Source organism: Eptatretus burgeri, chromosome 17 (assembly GCF_056783735.1).
Source record: "Eptatretus burgeri isolate ZD-2024b chromosome 17, Ebu_testis_v1, whole genome shotgun sequence".
Taxonomy (NCBI): domain Eukaryota; kingdom Metazoa; phylum Chordata; class Myxini; order Myxiniformes; family Myxinidae; genus Eptatretus; species Eptatretus burgeri.
In genome coordinates this window covers 12,843,678-12,867,823 of record NC_140977.1, presented here as the reverse complement: position 1 = coordinate 12,867,823, position 24,146 = coordinate 12,843,678, and the positions used below count along the sequence as shown (strand labels likewise).

General features: G+C 39.1%; 1 protein-coding gene across 4 annotated transcripts in view; it reads right to left on the bottom strand.

The window, feature by feature from the left end:
• Nucleotides 1–8,335: 8,335 nt before the first annotated feature.
• Nucleotides 8,336–24,146, bottom strand: part of LOC147009339 (uncharacterized) — a 152,736-nt gene continuing 136,925 nt past the window's right edge. For all 4 annotated transcript variants that reach the window (XM_085861695.1, XM_085861700.1, XM_085861699.1 and 1 more), the window contains 3 exons: nt 18,342–18,404; nt 18,077–18,238; nt 8,336–12,501 (listed from right to left, as the gene is read on the bottom strand). In XM_085861695.1, coding sequence (XP_085717821.1) covers nt 10,160–12,501; nt 18,077–18,238; nt 18,342–18,404 — 2,567 coding nt within the window. In that variant the 3' untranslated portion in view covers nt 8,336–10,159. The remainder of the gene's footprint in view (nt 12,502–18,076; nt 18,239–18,341; nt 18,405–24,146) is intronic.

Genomic DNA, 24,146 nt, shown 5'->3' with positions numbered 1-24,146 from the left:
GAATATGAATAAGATATTACCGATACGCAATATGAATAAGATATTACCGATACGCAATATGAATAAGATATTACCGATACGCAATATGAATAAGATATTACCGATACGCAATATGAATAAGATATTACCGATACGCAATGCAATATGAAATGCGCATTTAGATTTTGAGCAAATGTAATATTTTAAAATTAAATTCCCTTTTTTAACCGGTTTCTAATTGAAATCACCAATATATCGCTTGTTCTTGTGGACTTTTTAGATCCTCGTGGAGGATCTCTATGTCTTACTCACGTTGTTGTTCTTCATCTTCTTCTTGTGGACTTTTTTGTTTCACAGCCTACAGTTTTCATCTAAACTTCCTGAATATTGGCATATATATATATGTAGAAATACCCTGCGCAGACAGTAACCATCTCCGATTTTGAAAATTCCTCCAAGAAAAAAAGCTATGACGTCAAAATATCTCCGCTAATGGAAATCGCCTAAAAAATTATCTCCGAAAGTAGGCAAGCTTTTTGAATTCTGTTTGCAGGCATCAAACAGGGCATTAGCAGAGATGAATTACCACACATATGATACATCACTATGACGTCATATCAATTTTTATGACATCATTCCTATTTTTTGACATTTTTTGTTTCACAACCCAGAGTTTTCATCGGATCTTCGTGAAACTTGCCATGTATATGCAGAAAGCCCACGCACAGGCAGTAACCATCTCCAATTTTGGAAATTCTTCCGAGAAAAAAAGTTGACGTCATAATATCACCGCTAATGGAAATCGCCTTTACCATTATCTCCGAAACTAGGCAAGCTGTTTGAATTTTGTTTGCGGGAATCAAGCCGGGCATTAGCACAGATAATTTATCGCAAACCTGATGCATCACAATGACGTCATATTCGTTTTTATGACATCATTAAGAGGACGAGAATCTTAGCTTTAGCAGATCATCATTATCAGGTCTTATAATATAATCACATTAGTTATCTATCTTGATTTCACATAGTTTCCAGAACATGTCATCAAAATCATCCTTTTGTTCTTTCTATGAGAGGTACATGAAACTTGTGTGACCATTATCTTGTTAATGATCTTCTTCATACAAATAGCAGGCAAATTAACCACACATGTTACAAGGTAACAAACAACCAACGTCGGATTCTTGCTCCACAACTAACAATAAGAACAACTCCAGAGCCATTCATATCCTGTCAGAGTATTTGCAATCACATTAGCTTTGCCTTTGATGTTTAATTCTCATAAAGTCAAGTTCCATTTCATCAATCTCTGATCTTTATCCCAGCTTTTATAAAAATGAACAGATTGTGATCTGTGAAAACAATTATTTGAAAAGTAATTAAACTCAAGTATATCCCAAACCATTGCAAAGCTAGCACTGTGGGTGATGTATACCTTCCTTAAACTTCTGCCATCCCTTGCTGTAAAACACTTGTTTACTGCAAAAAAAACTCCAGTCATCCCAGAAATCCTCACAGCAAGCTCCTGTCTACCTCCCAGTGCTATTAATCTTCACCAATTGCTTTTACTTTTGCTCTTACAGCAGAACCGAACTCTGACCCTCAACATGACCAAGGAATACAATCTATGCTAACGATTTTTTTTCCCCCAGATTGACAGTCAGTTTGATATCAGTCAGTACCGCTTCAGTAAATCACTTTATTTCTCAGCTTGCTTGACCAGTCTCCTATCTTTACATCATGATCTTTACATCATGATATCTCCTATCTTGACATTATGCTACACTAAGTCTGTTCAGCCATGTACCGCCATCAACAAGTAAGCAAGTCACCAATTAAATCTGAGACTTGACCTTGCCATTAGGATCTCAAATTTCCCAATATCTGATTTAACTAAAACTAACACCTCCTTGTTGGTCAGCCTCGGATAAGCATTGTCCACAACACAGTCAAATCGGCTTACTACGCATCTCATCCCGATTGTGCATCAACTACACCAATTATCAAAACTTCGCAACATAATCGAAACAAAAGTTCATGGCTCTCTTGTGATGTCTTCACTGCAGACTCTCATGTATCAGAGGCGAGGTTGTGTGTAGCCCCACCCCGGCACTCCACAGATTTCCACCATCTGGAGGGCTTTTTACTCCATCTGAGAATGCAAAACTTTGACACACATCCATGTCAAATGGATAAAGTTTTCTTATTAACACCTTAGCCACGGTGGTTGCATTTTGTTTAACTACACTGATATTTCTCTACCCATTTGTAAATCATCGACCTTTACTTCAGTCTTCATGTACTAAAATTCCAACATTGAAACTCATTCCATATTCATCATTCTAATGTCTCCATTGACGATTCGTCCGCGCATAACATCAAATCCACATTTGTCAATAGGACGTCCTTCAAATCAACGCATGATGTTAGTGCGTATGTCTTTCATCCGCGCGCAGCCACGCGGTTCACCATCCCCTCTCACCAGTGGCATACGTTACCATTCTGAATCTTGAGATTTGATTTTCATGAATATCCGAATCTGGCCTTTCAATGAGATACGCACTATAAATAATCTGGCCTGTTTGTAGAGGGCAAAACAAGAAAACTATGCCCCAACAAAATGCCAGCTACCCAGCAGCCATACACAATGATGAATCACTCTGCCTGTGAAACACCGGGACGAAAATCCATCGCTGGGTCAGGATTGACGTCCATCCTAATGTCCATCCGATGGACGGCACACACACACACACCAATGCATTGCCTGCCTGCTCCTGGTCATTTGATAGTCCGGTAGACCCTGCAGTTCTGGATCATCCTCCAGCGACCATCAACGAGGACATGGTCAATCTCCTTTGCCACACCGCCAGCGTTGGAATACCAAGTCCAGCGATGAGCTTGCGGGCGCTGAAACCATGAACCAGCCACCCTAAGTCCATGACTTCTTGCGAAGTCAAGGAACTTCGTGCTATTCTGGTTCATAGTTCCTGACCCATGGGGACCAACACCCGTTTCATAACCATCCCTATCAGTTCCAGTCGATGCATTGAAATCCCCCAAGACTAGAAATGTATCTTGTCTGGGGCTCTGATCAACCACACACTCGAGTGTGGCGTAGAATGCATCCTTCACGGTGAGATCACTCGCCTCATTCGGAGCATAAACAGAGACCAGGAAATGACACCAAAGGAGTGACGAATCCTTAATCTCATAATACGCTCGTTGACCGGTGTTACCCCAATTATCATTGGAGTCAGCTTATTGGACACAGCTACAGCAACTCCTTGGGAATGGTAACCATCAGAGCGACCAGACCAATATTAAGTGTAACCACCCACCATTATCTCGCCGCAATCCGGTCTCCGAACCTCAGAGAGTGCTGCAATACCGATGTCCAAGCGCTTGAGCTCAGATGATAACGGAGACAGGTGATCATCCTCTCTTAGGGATAGGACATTCCAGGCACCCACCCGAAGGGACCGCCTTAGGTTAACCCAAGGAGACCACCGTCTGGTGGACGACACCTCAGCACCACTCCGACACACACTCCCACAATCTGTTACCCTGTGGTTTCTCTCTTATCATCAAAGATTGGGGGTCCCGAAGGCTTTGCTCCAATCCCGGCATCCGGTGAGCTGCCCTGTGAAGGGAAGCTGCACAGGAGGTACTCCTACGGAGTGAGTTTTTAGATTTATTTGCATTTTTGTGTTTTGCGCAATGAAGGGTTTTACGGTGGCCGGAGTGCAAATCCTGCCACCAACCTGCTAACAAGAAGTAACCCAACTGCAGGAGGACGTCCGCAGACACAGTTGGGACTTAAGGACAGAGTTTTATTCTTCGTTTGGACACAGCACAATGCTGCGGGGTAGCATCATTGGCTGAGGGCACAACTGTGCCGTTGACACAATGCCTTCTCCTGGTTAGGGTTGGAATTTGGCGATGTGGCCGGCGATAGCTCACCTCCTCTTCGCAAAGGATACAATGGTATCTTTAACATTCCCCAATTAATGCTCGTAGAACGGACACCCGTTTAACATTTATCCGCAGGACAGCACACATTGATGAATCATCCTGCCTGTGAAACACCGGAATGACAGTTTATCGCTGGGTCAGGATTCGAACACAGACTAGATAGCTGAGAGGCAAGTGTGCATACCTCTAGGCCATCCTATCAGCCACCACTTTTTGCTCTGCGTGTGGGGTAATGAAGTTTGATTTGAATGGAAGTGTACAACCCGTTGAACAGATGGTGCCTCCAGAATGGAAGAGTGGATTCAGCTGCAATGTTCAGAGCTCAGACGTTTCACCATACAGAGAGAAATCCGAGATACTGATACACCGGATAGTGTGTTGTCAAATCATCAACAAATGACCTAATAAAAATGTAAACGAAACATTTCTGTGCAGATAACTGAAATAATACTAGATAGTGAACATGGAAAAGTTAATTCTCTGCTCGGGTTGTAGTTGATATGCGAATCTGGGTCAAAGCTATCGAGGACATGGACATAAAACAAACATCTGACCGATGAACAAGGTGCATTGTCTGACACCAGGGACCTTTACAAACAACAATACACTTCATGCCATGTCCTGATATTGTGTTTGGTAGTGCTCGGTTGTACGACCTCTTCATAGAAGCAGGAATTCTTGATGGTGGTGTATCCACTGTGAAAATAGTTAAAACAAGACTGAGAAACAGAATCGAGTAACACGTTATTTTATACCCTTTATTCATTTCTCCACATATACATATAAATGGACCAAAAGTCAAGGAATCTGATTAGCTTATCACAGAGACAGAAGGACAGGAGGAGGGTAACACCACATGGAAGAAGCCAGGTTGTTCAAACCAGTCCAACAGCGAGTGGTACTGCAGGAAGAGGCCATTTTATAGAGATGGACTCTTCTCCAGAATGAGAAGAATCAGGAAGTGACAGTGAGACTGAAGAGGATTTCTGAGAGTGTGAGCAGGACTCTGAGTGGGACTCACAGTGGGATTAAACAAACTGCAGTATCCAATCTGGTTCCACTTCGACGATGCCAAACTTTTAAAGTGAAACTGTTCAACAGAACTTCCAGAAATTGACTTTTTCAACATTTTCAACCATTTCAACATGAAAATGATCCAGGAATAAAATTATTTTTATTACAACATCAGATTTCATGGTTACTTTCCGCTCATTTATTGCAAACTCACCCAGAAGGCTCGACAAAACAAAACAAAAAAACGTCCCCTGTTCTGGCTTAGCAGGTTGGACTCGCTCTCTCTCCCCAGCAGTGGGTATGCATCATATACTTCTGTTATATTTCGGTCTTGCTGTCGGGCTTCCGGTGTTGAGCCGTGGTCTAAGATCCTGTCCTGTTGCACAGCTTCTCTTCCTGTTAATGTTACTCGGTTGTCATTATCTTCTGCTTCTAGAGAAGAACAGTATCCCAGTTTATCTTGTCACGCTGCACTCACATCCTGTCCCTTCATCTGCTGTGCAGTTTAATCACAGTCTATTGGGTGTTCCTACTCTTTGAAGGTTTGTAACGTGGGACTTTCATCATATCCATCCATTGTGGCATTGATGGAAGTTCTCAATTTGTTGGTCACCATTCACTTCTTATTCCCTCTTCGACTTGTCCTTGCGGCAACCTCATGTTTTTGGTTCTTCCTCTGAATGTTTGGTTGATGTTGCTTTCATTTAGCTCATTTTTGTTCAACCAAAGTGATCTTTATCATGGCAATGTTTTTGGAATAACCATCCCCAAGGGTTTGCAATTGTAAACTTGCACCACTTCCTTCTCAAGTGTGTGAATTTTCCCACGTGTTTTTATTGATTAGGAACTTGCAAAATCCTTTGTGCATACAGGACGTTTACTTGTGAGTCCTCACTCTCATTGGTTGTTATCTCCATTTGCGGGTTTCAGAAGGTGGGACAAAGTTCTCCCAGAACTGAAAATCTCCACCTCCTTTTTGGTAAAGGATCATGATTCATGAACCAAATTGTGAAACTTCGTTCTCATATCATCCAGGAACTCTTTTGGCCTTAGCTGCCATTTTTGCTCATTTCAACTGGTTCATAAATCTTTCACCCTTACTGTTAGTTCCCCATGCTTCATGCGTAGATTACACTTTACAGTGGAGGATGATTTCCTTCTCCTCTAAGCTCCATCTCTGTTCATTTAATCTTCTCTGAACTTTGGCTGCAACTTAGAAGTTGTTGGTTGCAGAACACGGGACACCCCTCTCATTGGCTGATATCTCCATTTACAGTTTTCAGGTGGGATGAAGTTCTCCCAGAATTCAAAATCTCCACCTCCTTTTTGGTAAAGGATCACGATTCATGAACCAAACTGTGAAAACTGCCTCGTTTCAAAGGATCTTTTCAAATTATTTACTGAACCTCTAACAGCCTCCACTTGTAGCTCGTTCGGAGTGATATTCCTCGGAATGATTTTTGAATACTCAGTAAAAGTTTTCTTTATCATTCCTGTAGCTCCAACTACCACTGATATAATTTACGCTTTCTTCAATTTACAAGTCCTCTTGACCTCATTTTTTAGATCCTGGTATTTTGTCATTTTCCTGATTTCTGTCGCATTTAATCCAAAGTCATTGGGAAATGAAACCTCCATCAACAATGCAGACTGTTTCCTTTTTGTGTTTGAGCACCTTGTTCAGACGCAATGCTTTCTTTGCAATGTCCACACTTTTTGGGATCATCTTGTCACATGTGAACATTACATGTTCATTTTCGAGGATCGGCTCTGGTTTGTGTTTGCATGATTGTTCTGGGACCGGGATGTTGAAATGTTGACAGATGTGCCAGTGGATTACTCTTCAGATGCTGTCATGTCTTTCTGTGTACAGCTGTTCTGACATGAGTTCTTTACATCTTGAAAGGATGTACTGGGAAAAAAAAGACTGGTACTTTCTGTTTCTTCGGCACAAAACCTGCATTTGCCTGATTGGCTCAATCCCACTATTTTTAAAAAGAAATTGGTGCAATGTCCTTGATCTTGGGCATTTATGATGACTCATTCTCTATCCCAATTAATTTGACCACTTAACCATTCCAATGAGTCTTCCTTGTCAATCCTGTCCTGTCAAGTTCTTTTTAAAATCCTCCTGCTTTTTTGTCATTCTCCTATTTGTGTGGAGTATATCTGCTGATATTTATTTTTTGTAGTTTTCATTTTTTTTTTCCTTTGCAATCATTGGGGCTGTGTTTGTTTTGTTTTGTTTTCCTGCGTCGGATATATAATTTGCACCTGTTTTTTGGAAGTTTATTGCGAGATAGATTTAGCATCCCTTTTCTGGTTTGTTGTTTTCTTTCTTGTGTACACATATCATCCAATAGTCTGTTGAGCTCCTCACATACTCTGCGAGTCTTACAGACAATGTTATATGCACTTGCTTAAGCTCTATCAGACCGCCTTCTACTTCTCGTCTCGATAAGTACAGCTTATTTCCAAACTCATATTTCCAAAATACATTGGGTTTTGTAGAACATCTTCTAAATAGTTCGAAGTTTCCTTGTTTTTGGTGTCTAAATTGTTGATCTCCAATTGTAGCCAGTATATAGTTGCACAGCAATGTTGGAAAACCGGCACCACACGTTGGTTTATAGCTTTGGTTTTGTTTGTTAGAGAAAGGGAGGACTTCAGAATTGGTCTCATTCTGCATAGGTACTCTTTGCTGATTATTTTACACATTTTTATACGCCCGACGTGTATATATATATATATATATATATATATATATATATATATATATATATATATATATATATATATATATATATATATATATATATATATATATATATATATATATATATATATATATCTTCTTCTTCTTCTTCTTCTTTCAGCTGCTCCCGTGAGGGGTCGCCACAGCGGATCATCCGTATGATCCGCATAGTGATTTGGCACATGTTTTACGCCGGATGCCCTTCCTGACGCAACCCTGGTCGCCTCTTACGACACAGGGATATGGTACACCTATTTTAACCGGGGTATACACCGGCCCAGTATACTGGTACTCACTTCGCCGACCTCGGAAGGATGACAGGCTGAGTCAACCCCCTGGTGTATTTATTCAGTGGCCCAACGGGGCTTGAACTCAGGACCTCTTGGATCCCAAGCCGCTGCCCTAACCACTGCGCCAACACCAGGATATATATATATATATATATATATATATATATATATATATATATATATATATATATATATATATATATATATATATATATATATATATATATATATATATATATATATATATATATATATATATATATATATATATATATATATATATATATATATATATATATATATATATATATATATATATCGGGGCATATAATGTGATACCGGTCGTCTGTCTGTTTATCTGTTCGTCTGTCCGTTCCTGTTCGCACTCTAACTCCCAAAGTTTTCAACTTTCACATTTCATATTTGGTACATAGGTACAGACTGTGGAGACGGTGTGTCGTGACATACGTTCGTCATCTAAAGTGGTTGCCATGGCAACCTGGATGCTGTTTTCTATGTAGTAGCACAATTCTGTATATACCTTCTTGTTCTTCATAAATTGACGTGTTTGAATATATAATTGTGTGTGTGTGTCACAGAGACTTTTTCGGGCGTATATTGTGCTCACTTGCGCTCTTGTTTGTGTTGTACCTGGGGGCTTTCTTCAATTGCGAGATATTTGTAGGATGCTTCGTTTTCCAGTTCCTGTTTTGTTGAACTTTGATCGATTGAGATGTTTGTTATTTTTGTTTCTCCTTGTACAAATGTGCATTTGGCACATTTGTCAAGACCAAACTCCATTTGGATGTCCTTCGAATACTGCTTTCCTAGCTTCAGTTGATCTGCCAATTTCTTATCATTTTGGTATGAAGTGTTTTAGATCAGTGTCAATAGAAATCTTGGGGTCAATTTTGTATACTTGCATGAATTTTATAATCCATGAATGTGGGACACTATCAAAGACTTTTTTTGTAATTTATCCAGGCTTTAGACGGGTTGGTTTGTCGAGGATGGTTTTGTTGAACAATAAATGGTCTATTGTTCCATAACATCCTCTTTAACATCCTTTCTGTTCTGCCTCAAAAGCTCCTTGTTGAGTGAGGTGATTGGAAACTACATCAGTGATTACACCTGTTAAAAGTTTGTGTGTTATTGGTCTATATTTGTTGGGTAGATGGGTTTCTTCAGATTTGGGAATCAGAAGCGTGTTGCCTTCTGTGAGCCATTCGTCCATTGACTTGTTTCCCTTGGATGAGTTTGTTAAACGTTCGAGCGTAGTGAGGGTGGAGAGCATCTAATTGCTTCAGCCAGAAGTTTGGAACCCCATCCGGGCCTGGGCATTTGAAATTCGGCGCTTTTTCGAGATGTTTTCTAATTTTCTCTTCATCATTTATCATTTCATGCATTTCCTGTTGGTTTTTCTTTTCTTTTCCAAGCGTCATGTCCACTCTGCTTCCTTGTTGTGTTCTTTTTTCGTCTTCAAATATACCTTTCCAGAATTTTTCTCGGTCCTCTTTTTTTTTTTTTTAGGGTGAGTCGTCACATTTTGTTTCTGTTTCCCCAGCTCTCGGTAAAACTTTTTCGGGTTCTTTTCAAACTGTCCACTTTGATTTCTTCTATTGTTGGCCTCATCATAATTGTTTTTATTTTCCTTGCTCTATGTTATATTTTTGAGTTTATTATGGCCAGCTAATGGGTCTCATCCGTTGTTTTCTATGTGATAATACTTTTTTTATTTGTCCGATTCTTTTCATGACCTTTGGGCATCTGTTTCCCTTCTTAAATTGTTCTATTTTTCCCGTTTCCACCCTCATTCGGTCTCTCTGCTTCTCAAGTCTCTGGTGGTGTTTTGTTTCTGGTCAAGTTTATCAGATCCATCTTTTTGGTGTCGTCCGTTTGCCTGTCATTTTCTCTTCGACATAAAGTGCTGCTCCAAAACTCATGTCGCTAATTTCTCTTAAATTAGGTGATTTTTGGGAGCATTTTAATAACTGCTTGGTTTATTCTCCTTTTGGTTGTTATGTCCATTTGTGGGCTATTCTCCTCACTTTTATCTTCAACTGTTTATCGTTGTTTATTCAGTGAAGATGTGGTCTTTGCTTGGGTGATATTAATTGGATTTCCTCTATTTTATTAGCCAGCTCATCTTCTAGCCGATGCTGTTCGATGTCAACCTCCTCTTCTTATTCTTCTTCATTGTCAACTTCCTCTTCCTCTCTTTGGTGTGTACTTTTTGATGTTTGTATAAATTTGATGAACAAGCAAACGCGTTGCCACATGCAGAACATTTGTAAGGCTTCTCGCCTGTGTGAATTCTTTCATGGGTTTTCATTGATGAGGACGTTGGAAAATCCTTACTGCACACAGAGCACTTGTGTGGTTTTATTCCACTGTGTACTTTTTTATGATGATATAAATGTGAAGAATGTCCAAAATCCTTGTTGCAAACGAAACATTTGAATGGCTTCTCTCCTGTATGTATTCTTTGATGATTCCTCAAAAGTTGCACAAAATTAAAGGCCTTAGGACACACAGAACATTTGTAGGGCTTCTCTCCTGTGTGTGTTATTTGATGTTGATGTAAATGTGATGAATCACCAAAGTGCTTGCCACAAGCAGAACATTTGTAGGGTTTCTCGCCTGTGTGTATTCTGCGATGCCGATACAAGTACTTTGAATATACAAATTCCTTGCCACAAACAGAACACTTGTGCGGCTTTTCTCCACTGTGTATCTTTTGATGTTGTTTCAAATATGATGACATCATAAATGATTTGTTGCACACAGAACACTTGTACGGCTTCTCACCTGTGTGAATTTTTTCATGCGTTTTCATCGATGAGTACAATGTAAAATCCTTTGTGCACACGGAACACTGGTATGGCTTCTCACCCGTGTGCATTCTTTGGTGAGTTTTGAAAGAAGATAAGGTGATGTACGCCTTGCTGCACATAGAACACTTGTAAGGCCTCTCTCCGGTGTGCAATTTTTGATGGTTACATAAATTTGATGAACACGTAAACGTGTTGTCGCATACAGAACACTTGTAGGGCTTCTCACCGGTATGAATGATTTGATGTCTTTTCAATGATGAAGAATTTGGAAAATCCTTACTGCAAACGGAGCACTTGTGTGGTCTTCCTTCACTGTGTACTTTTTGATGTCGATGCAATTGAGAGGAATGACCAAATTCCTTGCTACAAACAGAACAGTTGTAGAGCTTTTCACGTGTATGGATGAGTTGATGTCTTCTCAATGATGAAGCGGTTGGAAAATCCTTACTGCAAACGGAGCACTTGTGTGGTCTTCCTTCACTGTGTACTTTTTGATGTCGATGCAATTGAGAGGAATGACCAAATTCCTTGCTACAAACAGAGCACTTGTGGTGCTTTTCAAGTATATGAAGGAGTTGATGTCTTCTCAGTGATGAAGAAGTTGGAAAATTCTTGCTGCAAACAGAACACTTGTACGGCTTTTCTCCAGTGTGTATTTTTTGATGTCCTTTTAAAGATGATAACACAGTAAATGATTTGTTGCAAACAGAACACTTGTGAGGCTTTTCTCCACTGTGTCCGTTTTGATGAAGTTTTAATGATGACAAAAAAGTAAACGATTTGTTGCAAACAGAACATGTGTAGGGCTTCTCTCCTGTGTGTATTCTTTGATGTCCTCTCAATGTTTTTGTGCAAGTAAATGACTTCTGACACAAGGAACACTTGTAGGGTTTCTCTCCTGTGTGGATTGTTTGATGCCCTCTCAATGTTGTCCTGGAAGTAAATGCCTTATGACATGCAGAGCACTTGTAGGGCTTCTCTCCCGTGTGGATTCTTTTATGAAGGTGGAAATGTGATAATTGACCAAAGGCCTTCTGACACACGGAACACTTGTATGGCTTCACTCCCGTGTGTATTATTTGATGATTGTTTAAATTTGATGATTGACTAAAGGCTTTATGACACACAGAACACTTGTACGGTTTCTCTCCCGTGTGCGATCTTTGATGAACGTGCAGCTGTGACGAGCGAGCAAAAGCCTTGCAGCAAACAGAACACTTGAAAGGCTTCTCACCCGAATGGATTCTTCCATGTACTTGTAATTCGGAGATAAAACTGAAAGCGTTGTTGCACACAGAGCACTTGTAAGGCTTCTCACCTTTATGCATTTTTTGATGTTCGTTAAAATTTATCGATTGAGCAAAGGCTTTAGGACACAAGGAACACTTGTAGGGCTTCCCAGACGTGTGGATTTTTTGATGAATATTTAAAGACGATAATAGATTAAATGATTTTTCGCACACAGAACACTTGTGCGGTCTCTCACTTCCTTGCTTATTTTTGAGGGTCTTTGTACAACTTTTACAACTGTGATTGTATGACGCGATGCTAAGTTTGGCAGTTTCTTCACAAATTGTCCGATTCATGCGCGGATTGAAAACTCCTGGGTCGAACAACTGAGAACATTTGGAACAAGAAACCAGTTTCATTTGTTTCTCTGTAAAGACAAATCACAAAAAAAAGCATAAAAATTCAAACCATCTTTGAAACGTATGGTATAATAGATGACTATTTCACACAGATTAAATTTAAGGAAACATAAATGACATTATCAGACCTTATTCTATTTTTTTTCTGGGCAATGTATTCAATCAAAATGGTGGTTCTGTCCGACAAAGGGTTAACACCTGAAATGTCAGCTTCTTGCTTTTCACGGCAGTTATCAAACTTCAATGAACATACTGCTGAATGAATTCAGAATGCATCGTTCTACCTATCCACAGACAGGGAATGATTTTCAAAGCTCCAACTTCTACAATTTCCAGAAAACAGGAGTGAAACATCTTAAGGGTACCAACTCTCGATGGATAAGAAGAATCCTGTGCTCTGAAAAGGGGTTTTTTGCCAGTGAGATGAACCAAGGGGAGACAAGCGTGTTACAGAATTCACAATCGACTTGCACCTGCCTTTGGAACTCATGTGGAAATTTAGCCCTTTAGTGGAAGCACCATTGCTAATGGTGAGACCAACAAAGTTCTCAAGACTGCACTTCTTTGAAAGGTTAATTGAACAAGTAAATGTGAAAGTTGCTTGGGTTATCATTTCAGAGAGGTACTGTGGATATTTGGGACAATCTGGTTTAAAAGTCATGTTTCAGGTGTGGGAGTCGTTTTTGATCTTCTGTAGGTTATCTGTGAGAGATACAACCACAGTCTTTCGGTGAATGGACTGAAATATTTTCATATGTCAGATGGTCTGTGAAGTGTTCAGAAAGGTTTCCAGATAAATTGTGAAGTCAAAACAGCAATCAGGAATGGAATCTAGAATGCTGTCATAGTGCAAGCGAGTGTCCCGTAGGAGAGATGGTGAGATGAGATCAAACTTGAATGGTGCGTTGCACAACTCGAGCTTACCAAAGAGAGTGGCAAGCAAAGACTCAAAACAACAATGACCACAAGATTACAAACAAGGGACACAATACAAATTAGAAGGGAACTTGATAGAGCGCATACCTCCGCCACGTAATGCCTGATCCACGAGAACATATCGGGCCCAATACATTTTTGAAATATCATGCTATGTATCGTTTTTGACCCTGTCTCTCAATGGTAAAGAATCACTTAAAAAATTAAATAAAAATTGTATCCAGATCCGGATTCAGATCTTCACTAAAATCGAATCAATTTGTCGTGGTCACACACCCAACCTGTCCAACAAGTTTCATCCGAATCCGTCAACAACTTTTTTGAGATACAGTGCTATATATTAATTTAGCCCTATCTCTCAATGGTGAAGAATCACTTAAAAAAATTATCGGATCCAGAATCAGATCTTCACCAAAATTGAATCAGTTCTTCCTTTATAATCGACTTTGACCTCAAAAATAATTAGCAAGTTGAATTCAGTGAACAGAAATATAAATCCTCTTCAAATTTCAAGTCAATCGGATGAAAATTGAGGATTTTTGAAATCTCAACTAAGTTGTTGACTTTCCAGCCTATGTTGATATTTTGACCTCAAAAACAATAGGTTTCTTGCTTATGACAAACTCTACCATGTGAAGTTTCGTGAAGATCAGTTTTAAATTGCGAACTGTAGGCTACAGACAGACAGACAATAAAAGCGACTAACCAATATACTTGAAAAAGCTTCGATTTTGCAAGTAACAAACAGCAGAGTGAAAACATAACCTCCTTCACCTTCAGTGGTGGAGGTAAAAATAGGAACGAGCTTCATCAGGAGCAACAGTCACTCAAACCCCCTACAGATCCCCTTGGACAATGATTTTTTTTAATGTTGTGATGAAGGTCGTGGTGAAGTTTCATTGAAATCATGTGCAGAGTTCGGAGAAGAGAGCAAATATCTATTTTGGGGGGTTCAAGCATCCGGAGACGCCAGCGTTCGTGGCGTGACATTTCAGGCGTCTCTGGGGGGTGTATGTTAAATGTGTTGCCAATTGCATGCCAAAGTAGTCGTTTCTCAACAACCGTTTCGTTGGAGTGCTTGCTTGAGTGCTTAAGCGACTTGGCGAGCACTTTCCAAGCTGCTTGGTTGTTCGTTTCGGTAAAAGTATCCGTGCTCTCAAGGGAACATCGATTAGACAGACATACGTTTCCGCGTGTGTTGGGCCCTGCTGTGCCATGCGGTTGGTGTCTCGGGAGGTGAAATTTTATTTTTATAGGATATCGCTTTGTTTAAACTTTTGTGTGATCTAATATAATCCACCCCTCACTTCAACATCAACACACATATAACCAGAGTTGGTGTCAAAGCCACCCAATGCTCGCCTGTTTATATATTTATCGTTTTTAAAAGACTCGTCTAATAATTAATATTTTTTATAAAGCATTGCAGTGAAGACTGATCCAAATAATTTTTAAGCAATATATGTATTTGTATATTGTAATCAGTAACAAGAGCGCAAGTGAGCACAATATACGCCCGAACAAGAAGGTATATACAGAATTGTGCTACTACATGGAAAACAGCATCCTGGTTGCCATGGCAACCACTTTAGATGACAAAAGTATGTCGCGACACCGTCTCCACAGTCTGTACCTGTGTACCAGATATGAACTGTGAAAATTGAAAACTTTGGGAGTTAGAGTGCGGACAGCAACGGATGGAAAACAGCATCCTGGTTGCCATGGCAACCACTTTAGATGACGAGCATATGCTGCGACACCGTCTCCACAGTCTGTACCTATGTACCAAATATGAAACATGAAAGTTGAAAACTTTGTGAGTTGGAGTGCGGACAGGAACGGACGGACGACACATAATACGCCCCGATATATATATATATATATATATATATATATATATATATATATATATATATATATATATATATATATATATATATATATATATATATATATATATATATATATATCGTATAAAAAAAGTGTGGTAGATAAAAACATTAGAAAGGAAAAAATAACTTGCACCAAAAACTTTAACATTTTCACGCTCACGCCGGGGTTATCGCTATAGCTCTCTGTTCTTCGAACAGGCGAGCTAAAAAGAAGTTCCATCCGATCACATGTTTGCTGTGATCTGGTTGTGAAAGCAGAGAGCAGAGATCGACATTGTGTGTTCTGGGCTTTGATATATTTTACAATTGAATTTTGCTAATTTCCCACTTGAATTACTTTTTCAAAGAACTCTGTTTAAAGGTAAATCTTTGTGTTTGTCGTTTTTAGCTCGCCCCTTCGAAGAACAGAGAGCTATAGCGATACCCCCCGGCGTGAACGTGAGCATCAGCGTGAAAATGTTATTTTTTCCTTTCTGTTTTTTTTTTTTTTGTTATTTTTTTTTTTTACTGATTGCAATATACAAATACATATATTGCTTTAAAATTATTTGGATCAGACTTCACTGCAATGCTTTATAAAAAATATTATTAGACTTGTCTTTTAAAAATGATAAATGTATAAACAGGCGAGCATTGGGTGGCTTCGACACCAACTCTGGTGTGTGTGTGTGTGTCGTTGATTGGTATCTACATATATGGGTTCCAGAAAGTAGAAATGGAGTCCTCCAAGGGTGGGCTCAATGTATCCACCTTCATTTTGGTAAGGGGTCACGATTCACGGATCAAGCTGTGGTTTTTTTTTGTTTTCAAAGTTTTGTGCCGAGGGCTCTCTTCAGGATCGTTACTGAGCCCAGGACAGCTTCTAACTGTAGTTTGTTTGTAGTGATATTCCCAGGGATGGTTTTTAATATCTCTGTGAGGTTCTTCGTCATCACTGGTACAACTTTGGCATTCTTCAGCTTCCAAGATTTTTTCACTTCATTCTTGAGGTCTTAGTATTTGGTCATTTTCTTGATTTCTGCATCGTTAGTCCAAAATCACTGGTATTAACACCTCAATTTGCAATACCTTCTTCTCTTTTTTTTTGCACCGAAGTATGATATCTGGTCGCAATGCTTTGTCGTCGATGTTCACGCCCGATGGGATCATAAGGTTGTACGTGAGCGGTACTTCAATGCTTTCAATGATTGCTTTTGGTTCATTTTCCCATAAAATTTCTGGAACTGGAATATCAAAATTTTTGCAGAAGTACCAGCGGATTACTTTACAAACTCTGTTGTGTAGTTGTGTGTCCAGCTGTTCTGACACGTTTTTGTTTTTTTTCGTGTTCAGTCATTAAGCGTCACATATCATCCCCTTTGCGAACCCCACCTGTGTGTGTTTTTTTTTCTTATATATATATATATATATATATATATATATATATATATATATATATATATATATATATAATATGATATCAATTGGTGCATTTTCCTTTATTTTTGAAAATAAATATAAATATAGTAGTTCCATAGTAATAAATATAAATAGTAAATATAGTTCCAAGCAGCTAGGGAAAAAAATTCTGGGGCACAACATTGAAAATGGAAAGGTGAAAAGGGAAAAGAACAAATGAGGAAAGAAAGTTCCTTTCTGAAGCATCTTCATCCATATCAAGATGAAGGTAGCTCAAAGGATCAACCTGAGACAGAAGCCGAGATGACAGTTTTGTCTGCAGTCTCACAAGTTAAAGTAGAGTTTGAAGAACATATTCAGAGTGTCGAAGATCAACCAAATGAACTCCACCAGGATCAATATTTGAAAGGACGTGAATGTGAAAATGCTACCCGTATGAACTATGGTGACCCTGCTACTTGGCCCAAATGTGATGATCGTGTGCGACAAATCTTGGTGGAACATAGGCCAGAACAAGTTCAGCAGTTTAATTTTCCTAAAGATAATAATCAAAGAAAATTCTCAACAAATCATTATAAAAGGAGACTAGCCAATGGAGAAGAAATGCACTGCCAGTGGCTACAGTAGTTCATGTCAAAGGACTCTGTTTTGTTTCTGTTGGAAGCTGAACAGATCATCGACTCTTGTTTTCCCTCGTACATCTCCCGTTCTTTCCTGCCAAAACCACACATCCGGTTTGCGCTGCAAATGAAACACCAGAGCACATGGAGAAGGCAGCGCGTAGGAGATGGTGAGGAGGGATCGTGAGGGGTCTTAACACTAGCCCATTGTCAGGACCATTGGCAGCTCATGTTCCACCAAGCCGGTACAAGGTATGGCACACGACACCAGCTTTGCGTGATCTTTATACATTAAAAAGCCCTTTCCTTAAATGGTGCAGGCTACTGATTTATTCTGTCAGTTCTGATTGCTGCATAGGATAAATAAGGGTAAATTTGGCTTGGTAAGCACTAAAAGTAGTTGCATAACTTGCGGTCCCACTCTGCCCACGAGTTAAGTAATCATCGGCATGGTACCCGCTCAAACTTGGGCTTTTGCGAATGGAAACACAACTTGGGGCATGGGACCCAGCGCGGAGTTCTGAGGTGACTGGTGATCGTGCTCTTTGAAAGACACGCCATCCTCTCGGTGTTATCCAGAGGCAATGTCCGTTTTCCTGGTGTCCTTCGGGACCAGGAATTATCACAATATAAACAAGCCCACTTGGTTGACCACGATTTGAAGGATCCATTATTCCACAGTGTTTGGCCACAAAATCATTTCATCATAAAAAAGAACAAACAAATCAAGTACAAACCATGTGATGTGCTCTCGATGAAGCTTGGCTTTCCTTTAAGCAGCTGAGAAACTTTGCTGGACTTTTTGGAGGGAGAACCTCGTGGTTCCTCCTTTACATGATCCTCCTTGGAAGTCTGAAAATTACTTTGGAAGGTTTCCATTATCCCCAAATGAGCTTCACCTGCAAACCATTTGACAATTTGTTGTATACTCAGGAAGGCATTTGTGTTATTAGACCCATCACTGAAGATTATTATTTTTATTATCATTGTTGGTCTTCATACCTTTGACAAACGAGGAGTAATCGTCAATGAACTCAGACTCTATCTTTACTGCCACAATAAAATCTGAAAATAAAAAACATAAAATTCAAACTAAATTTTAAATCGTACATCGAAATCAACTAAAAATCACAATACAGCTCCAACAAGTCTTTACTTTTCATTCTCCTGAAAAGTATTGATTTGAAACTGAATGGGAAAAGCAAACCCTATGATTTGACCTTCTGTTGATCAATAAAGAGCCAGTGATTTTTCCACAATAGCAGAAAATGGATATAATTCATGGAATCAGTGATTAAACAGACAACTAAGCCTTACAAAGGAAAAAAAAATAAAAAATAACACATCCGTGTCTAAAGGAAACGGTTCAGTTTGGCATTTTTAATATGAAATAGGCAAAGCCTAGAAATGAATGAAACCTATTAGAACACCCTTTAGAACCTTGAAGAATCACACTTTAGAATTGCCCTCTAGAACCAACTGGAATTAAACACGGTGGGTTGGAAAGCTTCTTCTTCTTCACTTTTGACGGACGGATGGAAGGAAGGGCATACCCAAATCCTGAAGCGGCTTCACAGCTTTAAAAAAAAAAAATAATAAAAAAACATCAGAATAAAACAACTTACAGAAAAAAGTCAAAAATATGATATTCACTATATTGTCTGAATTTTATGTGTGCAATTCTCCACAGACCTACCATAATGTAATTATAAAAATACACCACAATTCGATGCACAACGGATACCGTGAATACCAAACGTCTATACGTGAAGTGCAAGCACAGCCAATACTCGGCTCGCATCAATCGCAGCTGCTTCAGACGAGCATAGTTGTATTCTTCTCCAATGTAAGCACACAAATATCCCATCTGCCAGAATTAGTTGGAGGACGTTAAAGATCCTACGGTGTCATTCACGAAGAGTAAGAGAGCTATTGCCACATGCTGGCAAAATTCCAAATTCATGCCCCAAAGCGACCTAGTGCACACAACCTCTGCAAAATTGACTTCTTTGGATTCCCAAGCAGGATATACGACAACAGACTTAATGGGTGTGACTGTGGTGGTGGTGATGCTTTCCCTTGAAGGCACAGAGGAATGTGTGTGTAGTTTCAGAGAAGACATTGCAAGTGTTTGTGGACGGACGGACGATGTGCCATCCAATAAGTTCCCCGGAACTATGTTCCAGGTGAGCTAAACTCATTTTATATATTTAGAAAATAATATTCCAGGTGAGTTAAACTCATTTTATATATTTTGAAAATAATGTAAATAATCGTCAAATTTTTTTTAACAAGTTTTTTTTCGAAACTTTTTCGGTTATCCGAAGTTCAGATTTGATTTCTAAATAATCCATTATCTTATTTATGTAATATCTTGTGTTGATATTTTCCTTAAAAATGATAGTCGTTAATAATATATAGCATTAAGCTGTGAAACATCAACCTAATTTTATCAATGGCTTCCATTGTTAGGAAAGGTGTATTATCATCCTCATACTTTTTATTCATTTCTCTCATCAATCTTGTAAAGCAATTCATTTTTGGTGTGATTTTGAAATAATCATGTTATTTTTATATATTTTTATTGTGAGTAATTAGAATGTAATCACAAAATATACATTGTTCATGAGCTTTTGATTCAATGTATAATCCTACTCAATCACACGCTCGGCAAGTTGTAAGATTATCATATGGAGTATCGGGGAATTCAAGAGACTCGATATCAAGGATAACATTTAGTTTAGCAAACATTTTGAGTATTTATAGATAAAAACTTTGCTTAAACTAAGCATTGAGCGATGAAAGTAAACCCTCTAAGATGTATCTTTTTATTTTAAGCAAGGATATGCAATTAAATACGTGGTGCACACTTGTGTGAAATATATTTTAAGCAAAGTTATGCCAGTAAATATGTCTTTAAAAAATCATCTTTTCCATCCTATAAATATGGTTTATAATTTTATAAACTTATTGCAATGTTTCTAATAAAGACTACAAATATTACAACGAACACTTAAACACAATACGAATGAAGGATACTTGATTAAAAACACTGATGAATTATTTTTGAGGTCATAGAAAAATAACTTTTTGGTTTAATACTCCAGAACCAAAATCGATAACCAAAGCATGCCTTAAAGTTAGATCACAAATCCAACCTTTAGTTCTGAATAATCCAAATGAATTAGGGTAGCTTAAAATATTACCTTGGTTGTAAATTTGAAATGACAAAAACACAAGATGAAGAAACCAAAAAGAAGGAAGTTTGTAGTATGAGAACAAAATATGAATGAAGTGATGATGAAAATCCTGTTGAAGGAAGTATGTTCAAACTTGAATAAAATCTTTTTTTTTTAGACGTATACCTCATGAAGCCAAATCCTCTTGAGTGTTTCTTCATGTATCGATTTGCCGAGAGAAATAAAACTTAATAATACACCCCAATATATATATATATATATATATATATATATATATATATATATATATATATATATATATATATATATATATATATATATTGTGACGTCCACGGGACTTGAACAGTCCCGCCAACGTAGATGAGCCGAAACGATGGAGGTGGTTTATTTATTTATAACCCAAAGATGGCGGTTTTAATCGCTCTACCGCAAACGGGACGAGGAAGGTGGCACGAGTCGCTTTTCACTGAGTTGATAACGTTTATTTCTCTAACCAGAAATAACAAGACTCGGCAAGAAGAGGGATCCGGGGCGATTCGACGGGATGGTGGTGTGGGTTCGGGCATGGGGAAAACACAAACAATTCCAATGGATATACCAATCTCAAACCCTCTAAGGCGCCAGGTACACACACACACACACACACACACACACACACACACACACACACACACACACACACACACACACACACACACACACACACACACACACACACACACAACGTAGCTGGTCCTGGTGGTCAGGCTGGCCCGTGGTGTAAACGCAACAGTCCCTGGATTGGCGTCGGATGAGCTGGCGTTGCGCTCGTCAGGGGCAGGAGACACCGTGGTGCTGTCGACCTCCTGGTGTCGGCCCAAGTCCGCTCACAGCCGCCAGGGAGCCAGTTCTGGCGCCAAGTTGCGAGCAGGAGAGGGAGGCAGGTCCGCCCGCCGTTCGACCCTGTGCTCCGAGCCAGCAGAACCCCAGAGCCAACCAAGGTGAGGCACGAGGCACAGCAAGGCCACGAGACACGATCAAATCCAGGATCGAATCAGCCCAACAAACAGCACGCTCCCAGCACAACAGCCTCCACCAGAACGGTTTTTCTGTCCCGATCTTCTTCCTCTCCCTTTTTTTCCGAACAGAACCTTTTTATCCTTGAGTCCTCGTTACTTCCAATCGAGCCGTTTTTATTGGCCCTCCGCCGTCGCCTTCCGCCAATCGTGATCACGGGGCGGAGCCATCCGCAGCACTGTCCTGTGATGTCATGGCAAGCCTCCAGGGAATACTAAAAGGGGTTTACGCAGACACACTTACCCTATCCCATATCCCTATCTAATTACGTGACAATTATCATTTCCCCCTTGAAGAAATGGACATTTACGAGACAACTTATCACCACTGAATTGCTACTTATTACATCGAGATCCTGGTACACTCGAACAGCATGGCATACCTAATTAAACATCCTAATTACCCTTTGAATGCATACCCCCCCTCAAATGTAACTATATATATATATATATATATATATATATATATATATATATATATATATATATATATATATATATATATATATATATATATATATATATATATATATCTCGGGCGTATAAAAAGGCGGTCGTTAATATCCAAAACAAAGCCAACAAAAATGTTTTCTCTGGTCCATTCTCGCTCAAATGTATCTCCCACATCATAAACCAGAAAGAGTATCAAATTATGAGAAATATGAAAATACCTTAAAGTTGATGGATTGACTTTCCCTATGCCATTGAAGGTTATTCCAAAATTTGAAGAAATGAATAACATGTCGATTAACACATATGGATGAACAGATAAAAACAAAATTCAAGGGTTAAAGGTTTCAAATAAATGTAAAAATGACAAAACACATATTGACCTTTACTTTAAAAACACCAAAGGAAATTCATATTGCACTTACATTAAAAATATTTCAAGATTAATATCATCTCAAACATCTCGGAAGAATGGAGAGAAACATCCTTGTAAACGGTGTCTCAACCTCTTTCACACAGAAAAAAGGTTAAAACAACAGTCGAGATATTGTCATAATCATGCTGCAATGGTAATATAAATGTCAAAAGCAGGTTCAACTGCAAAATTCAGACATAAATAAAACCATCAAACATCAGTTCGTGATATACACTGACTTTGAAGCCAACCTCAAAGAAATCCACAGTTTATCCAAAACGTCAAAAAAATCCTTCACTAAACCTTATCAAGAGCATGTTCCACGTGGGTTTTGTGATTATATTAAATCATCAGTTGGAGACCAATATAATAAATTTGAACTTTACAGAGGCAAAAATGCCGCTCAAATGTTTGTAAAGTGCTTGGAAGCAGACTGTATTCAATTAACAGATGTAATACATAACACGAATAAACCCTCAAGGTTATCTCGAGACAAGAAAAAAAAACGAGTTTAAGAACTCGAACATGTCATATTTATTAAGATTAAATCACCGATGTCAAAGTTAGAGATCATTGTCACATTTCAGGTAAATACAGAGGACCTGCTCATCAAAGTTGTAATCTAAACTACCTCTGGTAGCTTTTACTTGTTACTGCATTTAGGTTTTAGAGTGATTGCTGGATCTTGAGTACATCTGGCTTCCTTCAAGGGACTACGGTGCAGTAATTGGTTCACGAGTCAGTAAGTGACCACTATATTCGTTATGGGTGTGTGTGTGTCTGGCTGTCTGTCTGTCTGTCTGTCCGGAGCTATGCTCTGTGGGTTTTGATCTGATCCTGATAAAATTTGGGTGGGAGGTTTATATCATGATCCAGTTGTGTTTTCCTGAGAATGGGCGTGCTGCGCCCATTATGGGCGGAGCCATGCCCAAAAAACGTGTTTTTAGGCGGTAGCCGGTTTTAAGTTACATCTTCTCCGAGGGGGTTTGTCGAATCTGGCAGGGGTTTGGGTATTTGGTTAGCCCAATGGCACCTGCATAGCCCCATGGAGCTCGATTTTTTTTTTCATTTTCGTGTCAAGGTCACAAGGTCATGAACTTAGAAAATGTCAAAAAAAAAAAATCAATAATCTGGGCATCGAGCTCCTAGGGTTTTCAACTGTTTCAAATGAAAGTTGGTATGCAAGTAGTGCTCTTCGAGTACTACAACTTTTGGTTCACAAGTCAGTAAGTGATCACTATATTCGTTATGGGTATCTGTCTGTCTGTCTGTCCCGAGCATAGCTCCGTGGGTTTTGATCCGATCTTGATAAAATTTGAGTGGGAGCTTTATATCATGATCTAGTTGTGTTTTCCGGAGAATAGGCATGCTGTACCTATTATGGGCAGAGCTACGCCCAAAAGCATGTGTTTTTAGGGGGTAGCCGATTTCAAGTTGCATTTTCTCCGAGTGGGTTTGTTGAATCTGGTTAGCCAAATGGCACCTGCATAGCCCCATGGAGCTTGATTTTTTTTCATTTTCGTCCCAAGGTCAAGGTCACAAGGTCACAAGGTCACGAACTTAGAAAATTGCGAATTTTGACAAAAATCATACGACTGCCCAAACTTTGAGAGCTGGGATGACAATATTTTTTATGCATAATCTTGAGGTCATTAAGTGCAATTGAGGTCATGAAGCCTGGTGTTGG